Below are 12,936 nucleotides of genomic sequence, written 5' to 3' on the forward strand. Positions count from 1 at the left end.
ATGGTCGATTACAGTATTTTACAGTAAATGCTGTCCAAGCTGTCCTATTTAGCAAAGTGGGGTCCAGGGACCCCCAGGGGTCTTTGAGGGTATATTTGCCAAATTGTAGTTCTGCTATATTGTATTTTCAGATGGGGGCCAAATACATAATTCACATAAAAAGTTTGAGAACCACTGAACTATATAGAAAGTGTTCCAGGCCGTCCTGTAGTAATTTGGAAAATGAAACAGCCAACACAACACAACACACCACCTGCCTGCTGCTGGGAGCTTCTTCCTACTCAGTAAACAACCTCTACGCACAATAGCTGTTAGTCACAAAAACTGTGTGAGGGAAGGTGTGTGTGTGTGTGTGTGTGTGTGTGTGTGTGTGTGTGTGGTTGTGTAAAGTACATAGAAATAAATAATATGAAGTTGCAACACCTGGACTTGTCTCTCTGCACAGCAGACTGCCTGGGCAGATACAGCAGTCTGCCTGGGCAGATACAGCAGTCTGCCAGGGCAGATACAGCAGTCTGCCTGGGCAGATACAGCAGTGTGCCCATGGGCAGATACAGCAGTGTGCCCATGGGCAGATACAGCAGTCTGCCTGGACAGATACAGCAGTGTGCCCATGGGCAGATACAGCAGTCTGCCTGGGCAGATACAGCAGTGTGCCCATGGGCAGATACAGCAGTCTGCCTGGGCAGATACAGCAGTGTACCTGGATAGACACAGCGTTCTGGGGAAGCACAGCACTAGCATCTTGCATGTATCCGGAGAAGCTCTCTCCCAGGAGGAGGTAGACAAGAGGTCGGTGTGAGAGGGCGAGTTATCCTCTTTACTTTGACTGTTTGTCTATGAACAGATGTATCCTCCTGTGTACAATGTCGTTGGATTTCTCTGCGCTGTGCATTATGTGAGAGCTTGTGTATGTCTGTGCCTTGAGAGTTTTTACTCTCTTTATGAGTGTGGAGGCTTGCTCTTTGTGTGTGTGTGTGTGTGTGTGTGTGTGTGTGTGTGTGTGTGTGTGTGTGTGTGCGCGCGCGTACTTGCCATAAGTATAGTAGAATTTGAGAAATAGAGAGTCAGGACCAATTTCGTGGTCTCACAAGACAAAATGTTGTTTTATGGTTTAAAAATTAAGAATTAGATTCAGGCTTGATTTATACGTAGTTGTGCAATGCTGTACACCCAAAATAGTCGATAAACTAAAGCTTTATGGTTACAAAATGGCATTTATAAAATTACCATCCTGAAAACTTTGCACAGTAATAAAACAACGACACGGCTGCTTTTAAATTGTGTGTGTGTGTGTGTGTGTGTGTGTGTGTGTGTGTGTGTGTGTGTGTGTGTGTGTGTACGGTATGTGTGTGTGCTAAGCTGTAGCCAGGGGGAGGCATGCAGAGCAGAATGATTTGTAAAAACATAGTTTCTCAGGCTGTGCAGGTTTTTCGCTGTGCGTCTGGTTCCCATTTGAGCTCTTTAATTGAGCACAATGTCACAATCAATGTTGTGCTACGGACTCAGAGGGAGACGGAACCCCGCCTCACGTTACCCCCACCGAGGTATGCATCTGTAGTCATAGAAACACCAACTACACACACACACACACACACACACACACACACAAGATCATCAACTAAACATATGCACGCACACACAGTACACATACATGCCCGGAAGGCCGGAACATACACTACACACAATTATGGATGCACACACACGAAAGACACAGACTATCGGCACAATATGCACACAGCCATGCACATACACTGGAATACACAAAAATCTTAATGAGCGTGGCGCGCACGCACACACGCACACACACACTCTTTTTTTCCTCTGGATTTAAGACGCACCTGGCTCCAAACAGCAGACTAATTTGCAGTGAAGTGTTTATAACAGAGTCAGCTTTTTAACATGAGCCACATCTCTCTGACCTCCAGCCTGCCAGGAGCCCCCCCCCCCCCCCCCCCAGGAGCCCCCCCCCCCCCCCCCACCACACACACACACACACACTGCTACACTGCCAACTGGGACAGGAAGAGACAGGGAGACAGGGACACATTGGAAAGACTACTCAAATGTTTTACTTAAATAATCGTACCAATATGCAACCCAGAAGAGGTACTGTGTTCCAAGTAAAAGACCAGAATTCTAAATGGACCAGTACCAAAAGTAGAATTCATTATGATGAATATCCCATTTCACAAGTTTTCAAATGCTCATGCGACGCATTGTGAGCTTGTAGCACAGGTGCCGGAGAGGGGGTCATTTGGGTCTGAATGTCCCCCCGCACAATTGGGGGATGACTGGTCTATTCATTTATATATATTTCCCTGACCGGCGCTCATGGTGGTCTCTCTAGCACCATTTATTGCGCAATCATGGTTGTGTATTGGCTGCCGCTGCATGCTTGCCTCTGAGACCATTCTGGCTATATACTGTACAGTACTATACTGCAGTTACTATACAGTAACTGCAGTTGCTCTCTAGTCTCAAACTCCATCTCCAATATTGTCCCCCACTCTTTTACGTCCCGACGGCATCACTGACTATTTTCAAAAGGCCGAAATGTTGGCTGTATGTATTGAAATAATAATCTAAATCTACAAAGTAAGTAGCTAAAGTTTTCAAATTAGTTTTAAGAGTAAAAGAGTAAAAAGTACAATATTTGCCTCTGAGATGTAGTGTAGTAGTAGTAAAAGTATTGAATACCAGAAATACTCCATTGAAGTAAAAGTACCTAGTAAGTAAGTAAAATGAGTTACTTTACACCTCTGATAGACAGACAGACAGAGGCAGAGATGGTGAGAGAGAAAGGAAGAGAGAGAGAGAGAGAGAGAGAGAGAGAGAGACAGGCAGAGAGAGAGAGAGAGAGAGGGGGAGAGAGAGCTACATTCCTCATTAACAGCCTCACAAACGAAACCCAGGCCAAGGGCGAGAAAAACAGAATGAGAGAAGGAAAGAGAGAGGTGGGTGAATGTAGCGAGAGACACACAAAGGCCTATTATAATGTATTACTCATGCACCGAAAATAGCCGATCTACAAGCTCACAAAGCTTGTGAGCCTGTATAACACTGGCATCCAACTGTGTATAAATTCGGCAAAAGAGAGAGAATGTGTGAAGGAGAGAGAGAGGCGAAAAAAAAACAAGAGAGAATTAGTGAAGGAAAATGGAAGAGACGGATAAAGAAAGGGAGAGAGTAAAACACAGAGTGCCAAACCCATACATGTGTGTGTGTGATATGAACTGCAGAACCCCAACACTGGGCCGTGTATTATTTCAGGGTGTATGCTATAAGGTAAGGGAAGGGCCAAACTAAAAACAGCTCTAACTAGAAAATTCGCAATTTAAAAAAATCGCAGAGTGTGGTTGCCGCAGTGGCTTACATATGCCCCTCCCACTAATATTGACAGCCAATTACAATGTCGCGTCACCCCTGTGATCATGCGTAAGTAATTCGGAGGGGATTTAACCCCCAAAATTCATGTTTTTGCGACAAACGGTTACATTTCTCGCATTTGCGGCGCCCCCTATGGATGAAAATGGAATTGCTTTTAGAACTTGGTTGATTGAACCACCCCGGACATCTGATTCCAATTTGGGATGGATTGGACATTCCGTTCGTGAGTTGTGATTTGCGATTTCCACTAACTTCGGACGACGATTACGGCCGAACGATACGCATTATCAAAATTCCGCCGTTCGAGTTTTCATCGGAAAGGTCCAGAGATCACGTGTACAGATTTTTGTGAGATTTGGACAAAATGTATTTTGCGAAAAGCAAAAAGTGTGTTTTGGACAAAATTCAAAATGGCGGAAAATATATCACGGCGGAAATAGGGCGTGGCCTATATGGGGAGATGCGTCATGACCCAAGGAATCCAGGGAAAACCTACGGTTCAAGAGTTATAAGCCAAAACGTAAAGTTATAGCGCCATCATGAGGCCGACCAATAAAATTATAAACTTATAGGTTAAATAATTTTAGTGATAAGTATGAATTTATCCTCCAAGTTTTGTAACTATAGTGCCTACAGTCTCCGAGGATAAAATACTTTTTAAATTTTTGCATTTTCCCATTCATGTCAATGGGAAATTTTAATTCACTAATAAATTCATATCAATTAAACTATACAACATTTCTCTTAGCAAAACACAAGCACACGATTCCCGTCAATTTGACATATGGCTCAAGTGCGTACAGTCAAAACTGTGGGACAAGTAGTGCGCCAAACTTTGTCTTACTCCAGTAAAATACGGAAAGTGTTACAGTTACTAGAGTCTGGTTGCCACACTAATTATGGGGCAGAGAGTGTGTGTGTGCGTGTGTGCATGTGTGCGTGTGTGTGTGTGTGTGTGTGTGTGTGTTTTTGCGTGTGCATGTGCAGGCTCAAGGTTAGACCGGCTATTACTGTGGGAGGTACAGTGCATTCAGTGGGATGTGGTCAGGGTCAATTCATCAACAGCAGAGGCACTGACCCTGAGCTTCTGCCCTGGAGAGACCAGTAACAGACTGGAGAGACGTGCACACACTTCAGAGACGTGCACACACTTCAGAGACGTGCACACACTTCAGAGACGTGCACACACTGGAGAATAGATACGTGCACACGCTGGAGAATAGATACGTGCACACGCTGGAGAATAGATACGTGCACACACTGGAGAATAGATACGTGCACACGCTGGAGAATAGATACGTGCACACGCTGGAGACACCAGAACCGAATAGAGACCATGAGCACACACTTTTGGTACCATGATGCAAGGCAGTCTGGGAACCCATCTGCAAAAAAGGGAGAAAACAGCGCCCTCTGCTGTTTGTTTCCATGTGAATTTTGGGGTGCCGCCCTATATAATGTGGATAACAGGCTGCTGGCCCGTTTGGTCCGCCTTCCGGTGGGACGCCTATGTTTTCATTTCCGCTAACAACAATGTATACGTGTTCCGAATGCCCCTGCCGACAGATTCAGTACTGCAGCTCGGAATCTTTTATTGAGATATTACATGCAATGTGGCACCATGTCTTTTCGACACACACTAGTGCAGTGGTCCTTTTACCCATAACTCTCTCTGAGAGTGTACAAATGGAAGTACCCAATGGACGCTGATTTATTTGGAACCCCATCAAGGAGGCCACTTGATGTGTCTACAGGTGAATCTGGTCAAAGTCTCTCTATCTCTGTGTCTTTCTCCCTCACACACTCTCAAGCTCTGATATTCCCACAGTCCAATGCTTGTGTTTTTATTACCATGTGACCTGGCGGAGTGTGTGTGTGTCTGGGGAGAACAGATGGAGGGATGGGGTGTGAGGTCTCTTGACAGAATCCTCCTGCCACTAACAAGGACAAGCTTCACGCACGCACACACGCATGCAAGCAAGCAAGCACGCACACGCGGAAAAAAGACAGAGACGTAGAAGATAAACAATCAGTGCCTCAGCTTTCTAACCCAGCCTGCCTCTCTTCCTCTCACCCCATCTCTCTCTCTCTCTCTCTGGGAATGAGATGGGGAATGATCATGGTCCCGAGTGGTGACCACACCCTACGTCTCTCTCTCTCTCTGTCTCTTATTTCTGTGTGTGTTTCTCCTTGGTGTCTGGACACATACAGGGGAGTGTCAGAGGGGAGGGCTCTATGTCCAGTGAACGATGACGCCACTTTACAACTTTGTTTTTTAATCATTTTATGGGTTTGTTGTTATTGGGGTTTTTTCTAGTTGAGAACTTGGCCCAAAACACATGACCAGACAGACAAGCTGATGAGCCAAAGCAGCTCAACTATGCACAACCACACACTATGTGTTTTCCTTGTACATTTGCAAATTTACGATGTTGTTCCTTAAATTTTGTTTGAAGTACAATAAGTGCTAGTTGGAAATATGTTACATTTGAGGCAATCTAACAAGGATACCAGCGTGCTCATACGTATGTAAGCAATACAGAGCCATAAAATCAAATCAAACTTAATTTATAAAGCACATTTAAAAACAACCAAAGCTGACCAAAGTGATCAACACGGTTAAAAACAAAGCATCAGCAAACGCCAATCAGTGCACCAACAAATAAACAGAACATAAAAACCTTAGGCAGGTTTATATGGAATTATTATTATTATTTATGTGGGCCGTGTCCACAGAGAGCGTTGGATATCATGTCCAGGGACTTTTCACGGTTTTAGGTAACAATTCAACGTCAGGATGTAACTGACCGGGCTGTCAAACACAGACAGGAAGATCAAGTGAACGGTGCTTCTCTCCAAAAAGATTAAGCTGCTTGAAGCTCTCAGGGCACTCCGCCATAAAATGCTGGACGCCAAGAACATCTACTGGGAAGAGGATCGCTCCAGTGCATCTACAGTATATGCCATAGAAATGCATGGCAGACGAGCGCTGGCAGCTCAAAACACGGGGGACACGGGCCGCTTTTAAATGAGAGTGTGTGCGTGTGGTGAATGTGCTTGTGTGTGGCAAATGTGCGTGCATGTGTGTATGTGTGTGTGTGTGTCGTACCAGTGAGTTTCTGCACCAGGGGGCTGAGTTGCGTCTCTCTGCGGATGGCCATGGTGAGCGCTCCAATCATCTCTGTCTCCAGCCTGTCCACCTCCTGGTCCTCCTCGTCGGGGTCCTGGGCGGCCTGCGCCTCCCCGGCCAGCGAGTACAGGTAGACCAGCAGCAGGAGCATCTCGTCGGGGCCACAATGCTCCTCCTCGGAGCCGGAGGAGCCCTCCGCGCCTCCTCTGGACGTCATCAGGGTCAGCAGCTGTCTGAGCACGCTGGGGAGGTCTGAGTCTCCCAAGGCCTGAGAACACACACCATTCCATTTGTTCAAATAAAACAAAGAGGATCTTGACCACTTAAGACCTCAAAATATACTTCATCGTAGGACAAATAGAAAGAAAATGCTTTTGCCCAAAATAGATCATACATGTGTGATATTTATGTGATATTGTCAAACATAAATATCAAACATATCAGACAGGTCGACTTTGCCTTATTGCTCGCTAGGCGTGCCATTCTGCTCAAATGGAAGGATGCTGCCCCGCCCGTGCTCCGTCAGTGGCTTCATGATATAATGTCCTGTCTCCAGTTGGAGATGTTAAGGTTTTCAATTGCGAATGAGAAATGTTTTTACAAGACCTGGGGCCCGTTTATGACATTCTAGCAAAAGAAGAAATCAGACAGTCTACCTTTCCAAAAAGGAATTGCATGTATTTAATTCAATCTGACCAGAAGCAGGGATAAAACATTCAGCTAGTCATAAAAAATAAGGGGCGATATAAAAAGCACAGGTATCCATTCCCCTCCTTAATCACACACACACGCACACGCACACACACACACACACACACACACACACACACACACACACACACACACACACACACACACACACACACACACACACACACACACACACACACACACACACACACACAAAATACATGTTACATTACAATATAACAAAGGACCATATTTCACTGACTTCAAGCTGAATGAAATGTCTTGTGACAACACGTTTACTTCTATGAGATAAAATATGCTAGGTAGGATTTGTCCTGATCCGATCACGTGATCGGAAATCGGGGCCGATCACGTCATTTTCAAATTATCGGAATCGGATCGGGAGCAAAAAAAACGTCCACTGCGCAAAAAGCATGGAATACGGATGTGTATATTACAGGAAACTCCCGTTAAACTTTCCAACAAACTCCGGTAAACTCCCGAATTGTACCACCACACCTGTATATTACCGTATATTACTGTATATGCCTGCTAAACTTTTACGGGTTTACGGGCAAATCTAGTGCCCATAATTGCCCGTTAACTCCTCTTTTCATGCAGTATACTATGAATATTATTACTCAAAAACGTGATTGGGACATCCCTAATGCTAGGTTTGATGTTTACCATTACCTGGCATCATTGTTTCTGAGAGCCACTACATTGTTCTCTTTGAAGAAGAGAACAATTTAACCTGTCGTTCGCTGACTCTGTAGTCATACTAACTGTGCTAATTCCGATTTCGCACTTGTGGGGCGCTCTGGATGATGGCGTTTGATAAACGCCTATATTGTTGGCGTGGATTGTCAACCAGTGTCTCAGCCGAAAAATCGTTCCGCATCCAAAGCTCCATTAGGCGCTCCCACATTGACGTTTTAGAAGAGTGCCTTAAGGCTCGTATACATACTCCAGTTTTTGGTGAAAGGTTATCACCTTATCAACGGTGATAAACTATCACCTAAAACGGTGATAACCTATCACCTAAAACGGTGATAAGAGTTGAGGCCATCATACTCGCGGTGATGTCCTTAAGGATTGACCCGGTCTCCCTGTGGTTTACCCAACTTCTAGACCAATCAGTGAACGGGGTGATAGCTCCAGAGTGAAAAGACTTGTCTGATAGTAAAAACAGAGAAATGGGTCTGATCATCACCGCGACTGATGTAATGGTGTAGTTTTCCAACCCTTTAAAAACTACACTGTGGTGATAATCTACTGTATCACCAAAAACTGGAGTATGTATGAGCCTTTAGGTTCCAGCTGGGAAACAAAGAGCTCTGGTGGACACACGGCCTAAGAGCAGTGAACCGTTTCTCGGTGCCTGTCATGAGTGAGTCTGATCGGGACATAATAACGGTCGTGCTCTGGGCCCAAATGATGTAGATCACGGGACCTTGTTACAGAACAGTGACCACTCTCACAACCACACTGAGCTCATATAGCCATATTAAACAAGGGTGTGGAGCTAATCTGTCCTCTGCTGCATCTCAGGAGAGACCAATGAAAAATGCTGGGATACAGAAAGAGAGAGGAAAAAACTGATAATGGGAGAAAATGAAGTGGTAAGAGAAATAATAGGGGGGGGGGGGGTCAGGAGAATAAAGAAAGACACTGAACAATCGAGAGAGGCTGCAGAGGAGATGAACCACGGACAACCGAGCAGGAGAAAATGACGGCCTCCAGTGGGGACAGTTCGGTTTGAATCAGATGGAGATACACAAGCCTGTGTGGATCCATTTCCTTTTAATGAGAGAGCTGTGTGTGTGTGTGTGTGTGTGTGTGTGTGTGTGTGTGTGTGTGTGTGTGACTGTGTGTGTGTGTGTGTGTGTGTGTGTGTGTGTGTGTGTGTGTGTGAGTGAGTGTATGTGTGTGTGTGTGTGAGTGTGTGAGCTTATAGAGCTCAATGTTCCTTCGCCCAAGACAAACAGACTCTCTCTCTCCGTTTCAGCTTGGAGATCTCAGAGCTGAGTCTTTCGGGCTGCGGTGGGCCCGTCGGGGGCTATCCGATGTCTGACCCAGTGCAACTCTTGCCCCGCCGTCCCCAGACAAAGACGCGATCCATCCAATCAGGCCTCAGGGTCGCAGACCCGGGGAAGATTGTGGTCCAAACCCAACAAATGGCTGAGTGCCTGAGGGTCCCTGAGCGGGCCGCTGCGGCGAGGTCTCTCCGAGGCTACGACTGTCCCTGACGGAGTGAGGAGGACACATCAGAGGGTTTTGGATCCATATGTATGTGGTGTGAGGCATCGGTATCGTTGTGGTAAAAGCCTTCGCAGCAATGTCAGCAGCTGACACTGCGGTGCTTCACAGGCCTGACCTCAAAATTTAAAAAAAATCTTCTAAATCCTCCAGTTTTCTGAAATAAATATGTTCACGATTTTTCAAAAATAGCAGACCTACAAGCTCATGGGTTAACCACTTGAGACGATTCTACAAATGCATTCTATCAGTAGTTATCAAACATATTTCTAAAATGTTCAAAACATTGCAGATGTACAAGCTCACAGCTTTTATATCTGCTATTTATGAATAGCCAACGGTGAAATACCAAAGATATCTTCACCTCATCTTGATTTGTTTTTGTTGCCAAGGTCTGTTAGAAGCACTGATGAAGGACTGGCAGAAACAAAGCTTAATAAAGTGAAGTCTGCATAGATCTACGGTAAGCGTTGCGGAAATCTTTTCATTTTGTGTGGAAGCGGTCCCAACAATTCAAAATGAATCTGAGAGCAGGATATTTGATGACCTTCCAAAGAATCCATAACAGCTTGAACTCAATCACCTCCCCAAGTTGACGATTTCCAGCACTGCGTGAAAAAAGTAGGCAGTAACGTTCGGGACAAGTGCATATCGTCTGTGGGAGATTATGTTGCGGGGGACAGTTCTGAATAATGTACATACGACTCCACGAGACGCCGCCTTTTGATGGGCCAGCGTGTGGCAGCGTGTGTGAGGTATGGTGGGGGTCTCTCTTGTGGCAGCGTGTGTGAGGTATGGTGGGTGGGGGTCTCTCCTGCGTGGAAGAGCTCTCTACTGTTGGCTGCGATGCTGCCTCTCCACCCTGGCTCGGCCCCAGCTAACCACCGGTCTGCGGGGACCGCTCAAACACACAAACATGCGAACGCACGCGCGTGTGCGCCCCATCCCCGACACATATTTTTCTTCTTAAAACGTTGTGAAATCAAATAGCTCTCTGAGCTGCTCTGGCTCTTTCTGCCAAAAAAATGTGGGGATCTTTCCCCCCTCGCTCCGCCGGGCTGGCGGGAACCGAACCAGGAGAGAGGGACAAAGGCTTGTCTTGGCTGTTGTTCCTTCCATCTCTAAGTGGTAAATGGTGAATTTATATAGCGCTTTTATCCAAAGAGCTTTACATTCACCCATTTATACACAGAGGAAACCATGCAAGGCACCAACCTGCACATTGGGAGAAATTAAGGGTACAAGGTCTTGCTCAAGGACACTTTTAAACTAACTCTGGGGGAGCCCGGGTTCAAACTGGGAACCTCATGGTTCCCGTCCGACTGCTTTGCTCGCATGGCATCTTCAGCGGATTCCGTCGTTCTTCCGGGTCCTTGGAAACACCCCCAGCCACTAGTTTTATAGTTTTACTGCAGGTTAGGGTTAAAGTTAGGTTTAGGTATAGTTTTAGGGTTCAAGTTCTGTCCATACTAAATAGAGCAGCGGTTCACAAACTTTTCCATGTCAAGGACCCCCAAATGTTCTGAAAATGCATTGTGCCAAGGACCCCCTTACAAGATTTGTGTCGTTATAATGCTCCGACAAATGATTAAAATGCTTTTTCTAAAATCCTTTTTCTACTCTAACCATCCAAGTCTGAACGCACCTTTAGAGGGTTCGTCTGTCTCTGTGTCTGCCTGTACTTATGTCTGTCTGTCTGTGGGTGTGTCCGGATCATATCTCGCAAACCGCTGGAACGATCAGCCCCAAATGTCTGCTGCACACTGCCAGTAGGCCACATAAGTACCTCTGCTATTTGTTTTTCCCATAACATACTGTACGTTTTATACCTTTTGAAATCTTTCACTTTAACTGTATAATGGACCAGGCTGAAAGCATCCACATCAGAGCCACAGTGTTTTCCATGTGTATCATGGATTTCAAGGACCCCCAGTTTGTTATGCATTAGGCCACGGACAAGTGAAAAGATCTTTACCCTGATCAATCAGATTTGTTTCCTAATTATAACTAATTTAGCTGGGGACCCCTTGGATTGGAACCCCTTCAAGGTACCCCATGTTGAGTACCAGCGATCACGTATACCACACTGTCCCAGCAGGCTCTCAGCTTAACGTGTTCCTACTGTCAACATCACACACGTCAGCCTCGTAATGGCGTAGGGTTCTCATTTGGACCGTGGCAGAGCCTTCAAGCACAGGTCAGAGGAGACAGGAGAAGCAGGCGAGGGGAACCGTGGAGGGGCTTTCGGGCCCCCTCCTCATTTATCATGAGGCCATTCTCCAGGGCTCTCACCCAAACCTGAACCTGTGCTGCCTCTGACCCTGGCCCCCCAAGGTACTCTTGACGAACATATTTCCCCCCTGACTCATCCCCTTGCGTATGACTTCCCGTTATTGTGCGATTTCGTTCTGCACTGCCCGGTGGCTTCAACTAGCCTTGAGCAGCGTTGCAGGTGAGATCGGATGGATCACCGGTTGGGCCAAATTTTTTATCAAAATACGCATGAGCCAATTAACACACTACTTCAGCCCTATGCCTCGTCGTACAATGAATAGTGAAAATATTTTAACTATTTTGTCATATCTTTTTTTTTGCATATAATGTCCAAAATATGGATGCCAGGTTGAAACTGGTTAATGTCCTCTGTCCTATACATGTCATGTATAGGACAAATCCATAATTTGAGTGCAACCATACAATGACATTGATCCCTGCAATAAGTATGCTAACCCTATCAAGGAGAGCCATGAGGCCCATAGGGAAGGAGCCTGTATGTCCTGTTTTACAGAAACAGGACATATAGTGAGGCAGCTTGATGTACAAGTACATCCCCTGGACATGACACTAGTATGTCGCAGGGACTTAGCTCAATCCAACCCTTGATGCTGAGTGCCAAGGGGAGGCACTGGGTCCCATTTTTCAGAGTATTTAGTATGACCCGGCCAGGGATCGAACCCCGACCTCCCAGTCCCAGGGCGGACACTCTAACCACAAGGCCACTGAGCTGGTTAACCCTATCAATCATGATTTTACAGTACTATCCAAACATTATTTGAACAAAATGGTTTTTCTCACGTTACTTATACCCTCTCTGTATCTCTCAAAGCTCCTCTTTGTCCACTTGATTCAACTGAACCTAAGCTCAATAACATTCACCTCCGTATCCCCACTAGGTCCCTCTCCATAGCCTCACTGTGTGTGTGTGTGTGTGTGTGTGTGTGTGTGTGTGTGTTCACATGTGTGAGCATTAAGCACGTAACTGGGTCCCTTCAGGAGTTCTGTAAACGGCTGTCAGCTGTGCGCTGTGGCGCCAGGGCAGGAAATAAAAGGAGTTCTTTCGGTACGGAGCAGAGAAGAGAGCTGACTGGGGAAGAATGACTACAGTTCCTTTTTTACAGCACTACAAGTGAGAACTGAGAACCTCCACAATGTCTGGCCCGCGGCCCTGGCACGAGGCGCTGCGCTGC

At 46.0% G+C, this 12,936-nt stretch overlaps 1 protein-coding gene across 1 annotated transcript in view; it reads right to left on the bottom strand.

Annotated features, from left to right (window-relative positions):
• scfd2 (sec1 family domain containing 2) overlaps positions 1-12,936 on the bottom strand; it is a 176,608-nt gene that overhangs the window by 98,734 nt on the left and 64,938 nt on the right. Inside the window, exon 5 of the mRNA XM_083766887.1 lies at positions 6,500-6,788. Coding sequence (XP_083623013.1) covers positions 6,500-6,788 — 289 coding nt within the window. The remainder of the gene's footprint in view (positions 1-6,499; positions 6,789-12,936) is intronic.

This window comes from Protomyctophum parallelum (genome assembly GCF_964188405.1).
Source record: "Protomyctophum parallelum genome assembly, chromosome: 6".
Taxonomy (NCBI): Eukaryota; Metazoa; Chordata; class Actinopteri; order Myctophiformes; family Myctophidae; genus Protomyctophum; species Protomyctophum parallelum.